Source organism: Accipiter gentilis, chromosome 21, assembly GCF_929443795.1.
Source record: "Accipiter gentilis chromosome 21, bAccGen1.1, whole genome shotgun sequence".
Taxonomy (NCBI): domain Eukaryota; kingdom Metazoa; phylum Chordata; class Aves; order Accipitriformes; family Accipitridae; genus Astur; species Astur gentilis.
This window is the reverse complement of record NC_064900.1, coordinates 3,124,231-3,140,123: the sequence shown is the minus strand read 5'-3', so window position 1 is coordinate 3,140,123 and position 15,893 is coordinate 3,124,231. Positions and strand designations below refer to the sequence as shown.

At 41.0% G+C, this 15,893-nt stretch overlaps 1 protein-coding gene across 5 annotated transcripts in view; it reads left to right on the top strand.

Moving 5' to 3' along the window:
• Window positions 1–58: 58 nt before the first annotated feature.
• GTF2E1 (general transcription factor IIE subunit 1) overlaps window positions 59–15,893 on the top strand; it is a 55,441-nt gene continuing 39,606 nt past the window's right edge. Inside the window, exons 1-3 of one of the 5 annotated variants that reach the window (XM_049824222.1) lie at window positions 165–716; window positions 2,729–2,843; window positions 8,989–9,466. In XM_049824222.1, coding sequence (XP_049680179.1) covers window positions 9,019–9,466 — 448 coding nt within the window. In that variant the 5' untranslated portion in view covers window positions 165–716; window positions 2,729–2,843; window positions 8,989–9,018. Of the gene's footprint in view, window positions 74–164; window positions 717–2,728; window positions 2,844–2,869; window positions 2,893–7,362; window positions 7,386–8,988; window positions 9,467–15,893 lie in introns of those variants that run through there. The other 4 variants (XM_049824225.1, XM_049824221.1, XM_049824226.1 and 1 more) reach the window with 4 other exon arrangements.

The window sequence follows — 15,893 nt, the reverse complement described above, 5'->3', positions numbered from 1 at the left end:
TCATGTGAGGGCGGGAACGCCGGCGGGCTCTATCAGGACGCGATTGGCTCGTTTCCCTGTCGCTCGCCGTTCAGTCACGAAGCGGGACGCTTGCCGGGCACGGGCGGTGAGGTGGTTTCGCGCATGCGCGGCAGGAGGGCCGTTGGGCGAGGCGCCCGGCGCCCTGCTGACGTCACGGGGGCGCGCGCGGCTCTGACGCGCCCTCACGGTAACCGCCGGAAGAGCCGCCCGGAGCCGGGGAGAGCTGGAGGCGGCGGCGGCGGCAGGTCAGTGCCGGCCCCGGGGAACGGCGTCTGTCGTCGTCGTCGTCGTCCCGGGCGAGGACTCCCGCGGTGCCGCCGGGGATTAAACGGCCCGGAGTCCCCTCTCCCGCTCCGCTTCCCGGGGGGGGCCCGCCGCGGTGGGTTACCCGCGGCCCGAGGTTCCCCCGGCCCGGTTTCTCCGTTCCCTCAGGTGTTTTGGGTGCCGCTGACGGGCCGAGCACGCCGCCCGGGCCCGTGGTCCCCTCACGTTGTCCCGCTGGGCCGCTGCCCTGGGCCCCTGCTTCGCCTTTGGCTCCGGACCACCGCCTGCCTCTCCTTGGGTGGTGTTTGTGGGGGGTTTCTTGTTTGTTTTGTTTTTTTTTTCTTTTTTTTCAGGAGATACCGCTGAGCCCCTCAAGTTTCTCGTCCTACGGGAGCCTACACAGTCAGATGTTTAAAGCCCAACACATAAAAGTGGGTAGGGAATAGGAAGGGGTTCTCTGCTTGGCGTGGTGTTAAAGCTTAGTCCAGGAAGTCTGTGCAATTTGTAATTTGGAGGAAGCCGCAAGATTATGCGAGTCTGAGGAGTAACTGACACTGTAACAAATGAGCTCTTTTCTTTTTGCGAGGTTTGACCATTGGTTGAGCCCATACGGTGAAACCATTCAGTTTGCTGGATCAGCAACATACTTTCTTTTCGTGAGTTAGTTTTCTTCTGGCTTCAGGAGCTTGCTGGTTCCCTGAGAAGCAGACGAACATCACGTCTCATAATGGCACTGAGCTGCTAAGTGGGTCCAACTGTCAAACTTGTATCATTACAAGTGACTCAGAATGAATAAGGAAGATCAGCATTCTGAAAAGGGTGTTCAGCAGCGCACAGTTAAGGCACATTTTCATGAAATATAGGTGGTTTAGTATTTTTCAGCGATGAAAGGTAGTTTTTTCTCTTATCTCCTGCACTGGCATCCACTCATGTCTGCTGGTTCAGTTGCTCATTGGACTTTTCCGCTAGCTGGTTCAACTGATTAAACTGTTGAAAACCCCAGTAAATGTGGGAGGGGAGGTATTTTTCTGCCTTTTAGTGATGTAAATTGGTGCACAGGCAGGTCTTGTGAGTGCCAGAGCTGGCATGGGAGAGGGCAGAGCCATGTGCTCGGGAGAGGAGCAAGTACCCTTCTGGTAGCAATGAGAGATGATGGGAGTTTCATTCCTACCTTCCACCTCCTTTAAGATACTATTTACAGCTCCCTTTCACACAAGATGCTGTAGAGAATTCTTGTAAACAAGAACCTACACGAATTAAAGCTAACCTAGTATCTTGTTATTTAGTTTCTCTGTTTCTTTATTGCTTACATCCATAGTATATACACTTCTTTGGTATATCCTGATGAACTAAAACTTTTCTGAACCTAATACTTTTGTAAATCTTTGTCTTAATTCTTTATGGAATTCCTGAAAGTCAGACAATACCACTCACGTCATCTATTATGATGAGAAGTGTGGTGTTCCAGGTCTTATTGAATCCAGAATGTGAAAAACAGTTGCTGCTTTCTTCCTGTCAGAAACTTACCAAGGAATGCCAGGGTTAAGCCCACTGTACTTGAGTGTAGTCATGGCTGCTTTGGCTTGATAGTTGTGAGAAACAGTCTTACTTTTTCCCATAAGAAAAAAAAAAAAAAAATTCCAAACCTTACCACTTCATTATATGAGGGCCAATCCTGAGAAGCCTCCAAAATAATGGAGGTGCTTCTGTTGCTTTATATTCAAATTGTAAGAGTTTTTGATGTCCGTGGTTAAAATGTTCTAGCAGCTTCACATTACAGTTGAGTCAATTTAACATCTTTGCCACCACTTGGGGGAAAGCTCGCTGTTCTACATCTTTAGCCATGCTTTCTTCTCTCTGCTTTGCGTAGGCTCTGGTCTGGTAGCGCAAATGATTTGGTTCTTTAACTTTTCCCTCTTGCCCTCCCTCTAAAATACCTTAAGTTTTTGACATGTTAGTTTTTCACTTTTAATCAGCTTGGTTCACCTTGCTGCATAAACGGGCAACTGGAAGAATTGGTGCAGAATCAGCGGAGATTGTGGCTGAAGGCTGGAAAGGAAGAGAAAGACTTCTTTATGGGAGGGTTTCATTTGACTTAATCTGTAACAGGAAACTTGTACCTTCACTGTTTTAGCCACCAAGATTGGCCTTCAGTAAATAGCGTGCTCCATTTTTGTCTACAGCTACAACTGTAAACAGTTAGTGAATGCTAATGTGTATTTGAAGGACTTCTGAGCATTACATCTGTTTGTATACGTGCACATAGGTAGTCCTTTAACTTATTGACATCTTGCTATTGTTACATGAGGTTTAGCTTACAAATGTGATTGAGAATTACATCCCAAGCCTGCATCATTCAGTTTCTGCCTTGCACAGTTAGGGCTTGTGGCCTTATCATGTGTAGTTTCATATATTTTTACTTGTGAAAATGTCCTAATTTCAGCCAGACCCTTCAGCCTTTCTGTGTGCAGTCACAGCACAACATCTCACCTGAAGAGAAGAAAACCCTTTGGTGCTTGTGACATTCTGGTTTCAGTTTATGGAATGCCAACAAGAAGGTAGGATTTGAGTGAAAGCAGATTGTTCTTTTCTCCTTTAATACTTCAGGTAAAGTCTTGCAATGAAAATACACGATTTCTCATCAAGATGTAGTACAGGAGGAACGCCGAGCAGCAGTGTTCCTGAAGTCTCCAGGGAGTAGAATTCAGTAAGCTTCTGGTAAAATGCCGCAAGACTTTGAGTTTGCAACTGATATGGGTGGAAAAAAAAAAAGGTGAAAAAAAGCAGACTTGAAACTGGAAGCTTCTGTGCCATTTGCCATTTTCTGGAAAGGACGAGTAGCAGCTGAGGTTACATTGTACAGACATTTAAAATCTTGATGGCATGTTTTCCCACTGTAGTTCTGAAATTTGTGCCTTTCCTCCCCGTACTCGGGAAGACACAGAACCGCTCCTCTCAGCTTAACCTCACCATCTTCTAAAAGACAGAATTTTAAATTTTATTAGAGTGAGAGACTACAAAAATAGGATCTGGTGTTTGCAAGGGACTGCTGGAGCAGGATATGGTATACACTGGCTCCAGGAAGCCTGTTGTACTTTGCCACATTCATAGGTGAGGGACTCTTTTCTTATCTGATTTAGATTTTTCCTGAAGAAACTGTATCAGTGGTGTAAGCAAGCAAGGGGGGTTTTTTTGCCTTTTTTTAAAGTCTTATGGCAGAAGCCTACAGAAATGTTTTCCAAACAAACCAGCAAAACCTGGTCTCAAAGATTTAGTGAAAAAGAGCACTAACAATTTAAATTAGATGTGGGGAAAAACAGGAAGCACCTTTCCAAGTGTGAACAGTATGACTGATAGACCTAGGTTCCCAGCCAACATTGCATCTCCAAGCTTTCCTCCAAAAGAGATCTGGGGTGTTATAAAGGGTTTGCATACACAAATGACTCTGAAGAGTAGTCTGCTTCCTTTTTCAATATCCCACTTTTAAAAATGTTTGCCTTGTCAAATACATGAACAGTGAGACTTAATTAAATTTTTTAAGGTAAAGTTACTAGTGGAATCAATATAAGCCTCAAAGTTACAGGTTAAAACAAGGTGACGTTCATTTCCAATATTGGATAGAAATTCAGGTTAATTTACTGGCTGACTTATGTTTTCATAACTTGTAGCTCTAGTTTCTTCTACATTATGGCTTCTATGTATCACCATTTTTAGCACTTGTCATCTTTTGTCTCAGCTTTAGTCAGGAAAAGCAGGAAGAACAGATCCAACATCCTTAGCACAATTCCTGTTAAAGTTCACAAAAGAATTCTTGAAATCTTTGTACATAGAGAAGAAATGTTCAGTTACTTTTGATGTTGAATCAGGAAAGTCCTGACCAGTAGAGATGTTTGCTTAGTTGAGTTTCTGGCTTCTGTATAGTCTTCCATCCCATCATACTGAATGTTTTTTTTGCGGTCACTTGCTCTCATCTCAATTTCCTTTCTGACATCTCTAGTTATGCTCAAGACCTATGCCTCAGGCATTTTACTCAACCTGAGGTATAACCTCCATTTTGCAGAGTGTACCCTGATTTTTCTTAACCCAGCAAAACTGGTTGTATAGTATAACTTTAGGTCTTTCTTCTCGGTGTTGTCTTTTATAGCCATGTCAATATTTATTCTGACGTTTAGAGAGTTTGTTTTTTTTAAAACTAAGTGTCTATTTAGGGTTGCTGTCCTACTGTGATAACATAGGATGTCAACCCTAAATATTCCTGCTATACCCCTAATACTGAACTGTATTCACGTAATTACCCAGAACAATTCCCCAACAGCTATCTCTCTTAATAAAGCCCATGTTTAAATTTTGAAATTTTTCATTTGGGTGTTTCTGAATATCATCCTGTCCAGTGTGCTTTATTATTGGTGCTGTAGATGCTCACTGTGTAGTGGTTTATCTTGGCCATTGATTTTCTTTTGTTTTTTCCCTGACAATGTCCCTTGATGTTCATACATTATTAAGGTCAGTACTGACATTATTATGAAACAGACGCACGTCCATTAAAACCTTGTTTAGGAGATGTTACCGTATTTCTTTTCGTTGCACACGTAATTAATTCAGGTTTGACTTACTGCTTCAATGGAAGGTGAAATCACTGCTCAAGGATGCAATAGTAAAGTCCCACGCTTTTGAATTTTAAAATTATATTCTCGTGGCGCTGGATTACCATTTGTGAGCTGGTTCACTGTCTGTCTTGCCAGGTGAAAGGTAGTAAGGATTTGGAGCTCATATGCTGTAGCCTGGGGTTCTTCATGGCAGGGTGGCCAGATGCCAGTTTCTCTTAGAGAAACAACTTGTTAGACCCTGGCCTGGTCAGTTCTGGCAGTGATACATGCTCTCTCTCATGGCTTTGCTCCATATCACCTAACTTACATGAGAACGTGATTATCGAGAATGATGTTGCAAAATAGGTCCTTCATCCGCCCATACAGATCTTGTTTGAGCCCTTGTTGGCATTGGGCCTCGATGTAGTATAAAAACTGGTTTTTGCTGAACATGTGCTTGTGCTCGTTTTAAGAGCTAAGTTAGTTGTGCGCAGCGTTGCTGACCTTCACATAGCAAAACTTGACGAAGGTGTTCTTTGGTGGCTGGCGCTTTTTTTTTTTTAATCTGACACTAGTCAATTGGCTGACTTGCCCAAATGCTGTCTGCTGCAGGATTTAGAATTTAATCCTTGTTAATCAATTTTTTTGAAGTGGATATTAATGGGAAAGAATGGTTTGTGGTGTTTGCAGAATGCTTGTATTTCCATATATCCACGTCTGGAAGAAAACCAGTGTTAACACTCAAGATGCCCACCATTACCTGAGAATATAGAAAATTTGGACATCACTAAAAATCCCCAGTAGAGGAGACTAAATAATTGTGTAAAAACTCCTGGTTCCACTAGATGAAAAACAATATTTTCTAGTGATTGACAAGAAGAAATGTTACTAAATCTCTAACTATTGCTGAAAACCAAGGGAAAAGTATATGCTCTTAGAGGTGGTTTTACTTATTGGTCCCTTGTAGGTCTCAGTTTAAGCTGTTTAAGTGCATTATTCAGGAAATCGTACCTTAAATCTGTTTTGCAAGCAGCTGTGGAAGTCTGCAGCTGTCTTCTCAATGAGATTCTTGCAGAGAAAATGCTTTCCATCAGCTCTCAGATGAGGTATCCAGAGTGAGATGTGCTTATTTAAAAACACTTTTCTCCTTTTTTTTTTTTTGTTGCAACTGCTGTTCTGAAGGTCACTGTGCCCACTGCAAGTTGCGTTGCCAAGTTTTTTTTCAAGGAATTTTTAGGGGACATTGAATTGTTGAGGAGAGAAGTTTTGTTGATTTGTTTTTGAGATCAGCACCTAAAAACCTTTCAACTTTAAAGATTTGACTTTTTAAATCTCTTCTGGGCTGCCAGGTTTTATTTAAAATTGACCTTTACATTAATGTTATACTGTGCTTAAACTCTGAATAAGCGTTAATCAATTTGAATATGTAAAGGCTTCTGGCCAGCTTCTGCACTGACATTGTTTTATAGTATCAGTATGTTGCTGACAGATTCAGTCAAAAGCAAGATTTATCTTTAAGTGACTGAAAGACTGTAAAAATACCAATGAACAAACTGATTTTCAGGGACAATGTTCTGTGATGGTATTCAGATTGGATTTGACTTAGAGATTCAAAAATACTGTACGGCTAACTCGTGATGGGGCATTCTTTAATGCTTTTACCTTTAACGCAAAGCTCTATAAAACTGTCCTTTGTGTGAGAATAAGTCATTATGTATCTGGCATGCAAAAGAAGGCTAACTGACTCTAGAAGTACTTGTTTCACGGCTAATTCATGCTGTGATAAACATATTTTAATTTAATTTCCTTGAAGGGAAGCTAGAGCTGGACATTCAAGCATTGTTTTCTGTGAGCTATTCTCAGCGTGCACACCAGCAGTCAACAGATGTTGTTCAGTTCATTTCAATTTCAGCACTGTGAATACCATTTGGCCCTAAGTTAGAGAAAAAGAAAAGCTCAGGCAGGGAAGTGTTTTAAAAGAAAAGAATGAAAGTGGTGGTTTTTTTCCTTACCTAAAAGGCAGAAAAGACAGGACAATCTTAATTTACTTACTGTTAAGCTACAGAATCTACAGCCTAATTGCTTTGCAGTTGCACTGGCCATAACCCTTAAGGGGAGTGTACCTCCTCGGTTGCAGAAGAGTAGGGGTTGGAGAGAAGTAAAGCTTCAATGGATAATGTTGCTTGAAGTTATTTGAGAGGGTAGTGTTGCTAATACCAAAAAAAAAAAAAAAAAAAAAAAAATCCAAGCAGGCTACTGTGATAAATGATCACAGATTTTTGAGTAGTCTTAGCTGATTGAAGCGAGTTGTCAGCTGCTTGATTACATGTAGAGCTTGGTGATATCAGGGCAATGTCTTAGTGTGGGGAGTATAGAAAAGTTCTGTAATGGTGTTTGTCAAAAAGGATATTATAGGTTCTATTATGGTGATGAAGAAAATAGGATACCCATCCAGATCCTTTCTTCTGGTGTCACTCTCCTCTTTAATTTATTTGATACTTGAATGCTGGGAAGGTATGTATACAATGTGTGAAACATCTAATGGAAATGAAAATTGAGATTGGCAGAGTTTTACTATTTACGGTATTAGTTCACAGATAAAAATTGCTTCGCAATGACAAACAAACAGAACTTAAGATGTGGGGTTTTCCTTCAGTTGAAGGAACCTGTTTTTTAAGAAATGGTTATTCATATCCTAAACCAGCATCAAAGTCTCATGTTGAAAAAGACTATTCAAAGGTGTATTTGAAGTTAACTGGAAGTACAACCCCCGAATGAGTATTTCAAAAGCACCTATAATAATGCTTCATGCTTATTTTGAACGTTTCATACATGGAAATCCAAGTGCGTTAGGAGTGGAGGGGAATTTTGTTACAGCCTACAGATGTGTAGACTTGAAAGAGTGGAGGGAAGATGCGCAAAACCACCTCATGAAATGATAGTAAACCTATACTCTGTGCTTTATGGAGTTGTTTCCCTTTTTCTCTCCACTGGACAAAACTGGCTGCTTCAGAAGGGTCACTGCTGTTAGTTGTCTGTTGAGTTTTGATTTTTGGCTATGTCTGTGGTGGGGGTGGCAATATGAGAAATTCCTTGCATGGTATGATCCTATATATCATCCCGTGTATGTCACAGAAGCATGAAATTTTAATGACCGTTTGTGCCATTTGAAGTTAAGATGAAGAAAAACGAAGTGAAAGTACAGTATTTCTTAAAAAATTATTGTCTTGTCACAGACAGCACGATGAGTCGTGATAAGTAGCTCAAAAGATACTTCATGGAATACTTATTTCTTTTCAAACACATCGTCTCTTCATGTTCACTTAGTCTTGATTTTTACTTTATTGTGCTGTATTATCGAGGGGCTTCTAAGGCCTGAATGTGAGACACTTTAAATGAAGGATCAGTCCTTTGGAAGGACCTATTTGCTCATCCACAATCAAGACTGAAGTAGTCTGTGATGTAGTTGGTAGTGGTAACAGTTTTCATGCTGCAGATGGTTGACTAGGGTCTATTTATGAGAAAGTAAGGAAAAAGTCTATCTGTTCTCATTGTGCAGCTGGGAGCTTTTGCTTGAATGCATACCAGTCTGTACTAGCAAGCTGTCCTCATAATATCTCTGCCCAGGGATATCTGAGGAGTAGAAGCAGGCAGGGCTACTTATAATCTGATCAGATGATATCAGCTGAGGCCATAAGACTTGTTCACTCTCTTGGGCTGTCTTAGGACCTTTCTTGCTGTAGCCTTTTTCTGCTTCTCCCAAGCTACAAGTCTCAGTTGATCATGAAGCTGTCTACTGGAGCTCAGCTTCAAGACAGCTTGTTTATTCCAGCTCTCTTGGCTGTGAGTGCGTAGAAATGAAATCTGACGTATGTTATGTTACCAATTTCTTGTGTGATTTTTTTTTTAAGTTTTCTGTTGTTTTGTTATGAATGAGAGGTACCATTTCCTAATTCTACTTCTGTAGCACTGGCATTATTAACACCCCAAGGAGACAGTAGAGAGCTTTGGAAAGAGAAATGGAAAATACACCATCCTTTTCTTAGCTCTAAGTGAGATAAAACTTCTGAAGTCAGAAGACTAGCTAAGAATCCTTCTGCCTTTTTTTTCATTGCAGTATACATGAAGCTTGAGATCTGAACCTGCTATGACTGACCCAGACGTCCTCACTGAGGTCCCAGCAGCTCTCAAACGCCTTGCCAAATATGTGGTGCGTGGCTTTTATGGCATTGAACATGCTTTGGCTCTGGACATTCTCATCAGGAACCCCTGTGTGAAGGAAGAGGACATGTTAGAGCTCCTTAAGTTTGATAGGAAGCAGTTGCGGGCTGTCCTCAACACCCTCAAGGGTGACAAGTTTATCAAATGCAGGATGAGGGTAGAGACGGCTCCCGATGGCAAAACCACCCGTCACAACTACTACTTCATCAACTACCGCCTTCTGGTTAATGTGGTGAAGTACAAGCTGGACCACATGAGGAGGAGGATTGAGACAGATGAAAGAGACTCCACCAATCGCGCCTCTTTTAAATGCCCCATTTGCTTCAGCACTTTCACAGACTTGGAGGCCAACCAGCTGTTTGACCCCAGAACAGGTAAGAGTACAGGTAACAGAATGTTGTTGCCCTCTTCTTCATCATGTAAGTGCTGGACTTTAAGGAAACATCTTGGGCTGATTCTTTTTGAGCCTGGCCAGAGATATGGGGCACTCTGTTTCTGCAGGTGGTAAATACTTGAATAAAATACAAAAGTACTGTAAATCCTTGTTGTGACCTAACAGTCATATTTTGCTGCCCCACTGGTAGTTGCTTTGGTAGTGGATGCAGTAGTTCTTATGCAGTCGGTACAGACAAATAGCAATGTTGGTAAAATGTTTGTACAAATGTTTTGAGTGACAAGCAATAGAGAAATTGAGGTCTTATCACAATCAAATTAAAGGGTGAATAAGACAGTCTGTCCTTTTTGGAAGCTGGTGGCTTTTCAGTATAACCTGGTCTTGCCTGTAAATTTTATGACTTGCTGGTAGTTTGCAGAGAGGGCATATATATAGTTGACTTTGGTATGTAAAAAATTTGTAATGTAGAGATGGTCATACAAGGATTGAGTTGTTACTGTTTAATTTTCTCCTGGCCAGTTCATTATACTGCACAACCTTGCTTCCCCAGTGTAAAGCAGTATCATGAAAGTTAAAAAAAATTAATTACAGACTTTATGTGGTTGGGAGTAAACAAGATTCTTATTCAAGTGTCTGTCTTGGTCGCAGTGGAGGTGCATATCTCTCATGCATATGAAATAAGAATCTTTTCTGGGTGTCATTGTCTACAGGGGCAGTCCAAATACTTTGTGTCTTCTGTGCCAGGGAAGAAAGGGAAAAACACCTGCCCCTGATAAGATCCTATTTTGCTAGTGTAAACTAGGATTATCTGGGGGGGAAGTCAGGGAGCACGGTTTGGGTGTTTGGCTTCCACCTTCTGAATTAGTTTCTTTACTTTTTAATTCTTTCCTTTGAAATATTTGTCCTGATCGTGCTTTTTCCAGAAAAATAAAAGACCAAAAGTCAGGAGAGCTCTCAGAAACATTGGAGTGTGGTGCTTTGTGTCAGTTATCATAGTGAAAAACTGTAAAAACTCATTGTTTAGTGGTCTTGAAGCTTTTAATCTAGGGTTACATCAGATGTCTAATCTGCTTTGGAGAAGGGCAAACACCCAACAAACGTTCAGCCTGTCATTTTCCCTCTTTCCTACCTCCAAAGATCAAGAGCTGTGAAGCTCCTTTTACATGAACAACTGTGAAAATGATATTTAGTACTAGAGAAGCAGAATCCACTAAGTCAAATAACGATCGTTGCTGTAATTCAGTGCAGCTCTCCGAGTGGAAGTTGTTCCCTCACGGAGCACCAAAACCAGCAGTGCCATCACAGATTTTCTGTGCTCACCACTGAGTACAGAAACTGCACGTGGTCTCTACAGTAATGATCATCTGTGGCAGCTACAGTTGTGGGTGTTGGGCTGGAGGGCAGTAGCACTTTTGCAGTTTGCTTCATTAAGGAGAGAGCAGCGAACCTGTGCAGAGAACAAACATAGTTGGGAGTGCAAGACAGCCATCCCAGGGGGACCTATAACACTTTGCAGGTAAATCCTCCCAGCCTGTGTGGGCAGCAGGTTCCAAGAGCAAAGAACTGGCTGTCGAGGAGATGCAGAAGACAATAATGCTGGGATTCAGCTTTGACAGCAAGGCCTGTGCTCCAGGAACTGATGAGGTCAACCAAGGGTTTTTCTGCAGTACAGGCGCTGGCTGCCTTCACAGTGCAAAATCATTCACTGGCACACAGTGTTTTGCAGTTTTGTTGATGGAAAGAAAGGTTGAGTGCTGTTTTCTCAGCAATCGCCAGCAGTTGGTTTCTGTCAGTGCTAATGCAAATAACAAGACAGCCAGTTTACCTTCACTTATTTTCAATAAGAACATACCTGTTTAGAATTTATGTATATTCTGTTTCTCCTCATATAACTTTTAAGGCAATGATAGCTTCGTCTAGGTAGTGTATGATGATACTGTTGTTTCTCAAGAGCTCTTACATGAAAACCAGTTTGGATAGGGCTCTCCAGTTACTGTTTAAGAAGGGCTCATACTGTCTCCAAACCATGAGATAGCTGCTTGTTTCCATTCCAGGAAAATAAGTGGGCAATTTTGTTTGGTTTTTTTCAGTGAGAATGGCTGCTTTATATTGCAGTGGATTGTGTTGTCTGCGTTATGTTTCCTGCTCCTTTGGAATTCCGTATTAGAAAAGAACTGAGACACCTCTGGGTCTCTCACAGAAGGGAGCTTATGAAGACAAGGCATGTAGAGGAGCAAGGTTTACTAGATAGTGAATAGCCATCATTTTCCAAGCATGTCTGTAAGCTCATATCAGGGCTATACATAAACCTCTCCCATGCATTGAAACTCATGACAGTACAAATGCTGAAGAGTAGCTGAAAGCCACATGAATTTCAGTCACGGTTTACCTGAGCTGCTCCTGGACTGCAGCCATGTTGATAACATTTTCTGAGTTAAAAGGCCTGTGGGGCCACAGTTTGTTAGTCCATGGAGCAAGCAGGGCATGGAAGGCATCCTCTGTGCTAGACTAGAGCAAGCTGCGACCTGTCATTAGAAAACAACCTGTTTCACTAACTGCTTCTTGTCTTTTTGTCCTTGTCAGTCAGAGCTGGGTATGATTTAGATGTCTTATGTTTACTTCTGCTTCACTTTCCTCTTCCCTAGTTAAAACTCAAATGCAAACTCTGAGCAATTGTTGTAGAATGAAAGTAGGGCTTTTTCAGCTCTGTGCTCTACTCCATTTGTGAATAATTTTGAAATAAACTGAGGTGGTTATTTTTCATCCAAAGATGTGATTATTGATGTTTTTGGAAGGTGGAAATGTGTCTGCTGAAAGAAAATAATTGATAGTAACAAAGATATGTTTTCAGGGCACATAGGTATAGATGTGCTTTGGTTGCTGTTCATCAAATTTATTTGGAAAAATATTTTTGAACAGAGTAGCAAGTTTGCCACTAAGATAATTTTAAATGTAGGTTTAAAATGGTATAAATGTTACTTTGAGAGTGTGATATCTCTGTTTTTAAAAGTATTGTATGATTTTTCTCCATACCTTTTTCTGCCATTAAACATCTCAACCCAAAAAAGCTCCAAAAACTTACTATGCTGTCAAAGGTTGAACAAAGGTTGTCTGGTACTCGTAGGAAGTTCAAGGACAGGAATTGTGCAATGTTAAACAAACTGTCAGATGGTGAAAGTGAAGGTGACAAAAAAACCCTAGAGTTTTGCTGCTGCTTCAACTCATAAAGTGATCTTTTGAAAAGAGAGAAGAAAAGAAACATGTTGTGTTGGAGGAGTCACTTGGTTGACCAGTGGGTGCCTGCCAGCTCTAACCACGGTGTGCCCAGGGCATGAGTTGTAGTCCCCTATGCTCTAAACGAAGAGCTTCAACAGATCTTCAGATATTAGATTTTCTCCTCAGTGGCAGTTTTTATTGTTGCCTCCAAAGAAGCAGTATCAGTAACTTCTGCTTTTAAAGGCAAACAGCCTGGACACTCTGTGCTTTTATTTTGCTGAAGTTTGCTGTGGAAATTTTTAGCAAACCTAAGAAGAACTTTTTGATTCAAGAGGTCTCAGATTTGTGGTTTGCCTATTGACCTGGTAGTGCCTTTGACAGGAATTGGTGAAGGCTGGGTTGTTATGCTGAGCAGACAGTGCTCACCCACTTCTGTGAGTTTCGAGATCTACAGAAAGAAAAACAGTAATGCTATATGAATGAAGGGTGTTACTTCTAGCCTTGTGTTTCAGATGGGATGACTGAGAAAGGAAAAAGACTGTAGTTTTCCTAGAGGATCCTAATATAAGCACTTGAAATATAGATCATTGCCTTTCACTTGTGCCATTGTCTGCTGTCTACCTGTGCTCTGATTTTTCATCACTTTCTGCTCTGCATGTGAGCAATTGTACGCAGCTGCCGTTGTGATGAAGCCTCATGTAGGTGGAAGGCTGCGGCCATTCCCTTAAACAAGGTAGGGGCTATGTCTTGAGGCAAGGATGTACAAGGAAGTTCAACTGAATAGCAGTAAGAAAAGCCAGTTCTTAAATGCATACAGTGCATAACACTGAAATCCATCTATTCCCAGACCTGGGCTGACAGTGAACACTGACATACGGGTTTTCAAGTGTTTCACCTGGAGATAGAACGTTACTTCATCAGGCTCTTACACAGGCCTGTGGGAAGAATTTTCTTCTCTGTGCTTTTCAGTGTAGAAACTATGGAAATTTGGTTTCTGTAGGCCAATTCCTGATACTGCAGAGCAGCCAAAATAACTGGATACCATCTTGTGGATTGGATTTAAAAAAAAAATAATTCTTGGAGAATTAAATATGCACAAGTCTGTTCTGCGGAGTTTGGGGGGAAGGAGAGGAGGAGCTGCATTGTCTCACCCAGTAGAGGGAGCTGTCTTCTTTTCTCTATACATACGGGTTTGGGTTGATTAATTTATTGAATGTCACAAAACTGGAAATTATGTTCATGGATATGTGTTCTGTAGTGTGATTAATTGGATCTGGCTGGGGAAGGTCTCTCTGATGTATCCTGTTCTCAGACCCTAATCATATTTGTAAATCTAGTGTAGCGTTGGAGTTGACTGTCAAATTCAAGGTCAATTTGAAAGGAAGTATGTGACTAGAAACTGCAAAAGGGAGAGTGGAGTTGAAGTGAAGGAGTGACAGAAATGAGATCCCGCAGTGCATCACAATATTATTCAGCCCTGGATTTCCTTAGGTATTCTAAATGCCAAACTGTATCAGGATACTCAACAGCATAGCAGGTGAATTTGATGTTAGAAGGAAAATATAAGGCTAGATGAAGTAGTTTTTCCTCTGTTCTCTTCTGCCTTTGCAACATAATTTTTATCCACTCTTGTGTTTCTTTCCCTTCTGTTACTGTGAAGAAAAATCTTGATGTTAACAGTAAATTGTAATTACAGTTGGTCTCTCTCTTATGTACATCTATACATTGTCCTCACCATAACATTCAGTTAGATAAGACAAGAATAATAGTGGAAGGAAAAGGATGAAAGATAAGTGGGTAACGTGAATCAGGAAGATGATGCTGTTGGGATGTTCTTAATTGCTGTTGTAATCACTGGAGTCTTTTGTTGTTATTGGAAATCACAGCAGCTAATTACTTGTCTACTCTTTGCCCTCCCACAGTTTGCTCTTGGTTTGATGAATGATTTTGGATATAGCTATCTTACTGTTCCTGAAGATGCACTGTAATAGTAACATACTGTGTACCTGGATCCCTTCCTTATTTTGTGTGCTGATATGAAATTTAATTTGGGAAGAACAGATTGAATGTGGCAATATCAGTTTTATAGAAGGGAAGACAACACCTTGAATTTCATTTTAACTTGTTTTAACTGTCAGCTTCTCATGTCATTTTTGTACCTCATAACAGAATTGCACATAATGTGTTCAGAGACTGGTTTTCTGTACCTGTCACAAGGCACCTTATATCACATTCAGGCAGCCTATATGCAGCTGAGCATTTGTATGGTTTGGGCCCTGTTACTGAGATCAGAAATTTGACTAGTCTTTGATTTTTTGCTTTGGTCTTATGTGTTGACTTGTAGAGCTACTGCCTTTTCTTCTGAGTGCTCAGCTTTTCACTTCATCCTCAGTGAGCTATTTGGAACACATCTGTCTTCTTCTCTTCTTGTTTTGAATTTCCACTTCCTCAGGCAAGTTCTACACTAGCTTCAAATCTTCCTTATCTGATTCAAATTACTTTTGAGCCTGTCCTGTCTATTTTGTTAATTTTTTCTTACGCTTCCCCTTCTCCCTGGTTTTTGCCTGTTCTTGTGGAGCTCTTGTGTCCATTTCTGGTACATCTCTTTTTGTGTTCTGTCCTTTCCAGCCATTAGGGGGGAAAAAAAATAATCACTTAAAGCCATTTATTCTACATATTCACACTATGTAGTCAATCCTGTTTGATCTTTATGGTGTTGATTCTTGTCCTTTGAGTTCAATGATTTTCAGAACAGGCATTCTGGATAGCTTTGTCTACCACGTACTGCCATGCATGTGCTATATGATATTACCACTACAACAATTTGCGGGTTTTTACCAGCCAAAATCAGGACTTTAAAAGTCTTTTTGTAAATTGGCATACCAGAAACTTCTTGTGAAAAAGAAAGGATTCAGAGCAGTTCTGTTTTGAACAACTTCAAATTCTGTGAAGTTGGGTTTTTTTTAATTGTTGTTAGCTTTCCAAGTGTACGTAAACCCATCAGTGTGATTTTTCTTGACTTTACAGGCGCATTTTGTTCATTTTGTTTGTCTGTGCTGCCACTGAGAGCTTTTGGCAAACACCAACAGAAGGAAACTGCCCATGCTCTGCTTAGTTTCTCTGTCTCTATTCAAATTTCTGGCAAAAGCTCCAAGAGTGTATCTGTCAGCTTTACTCTGCTTCAGCTTGAT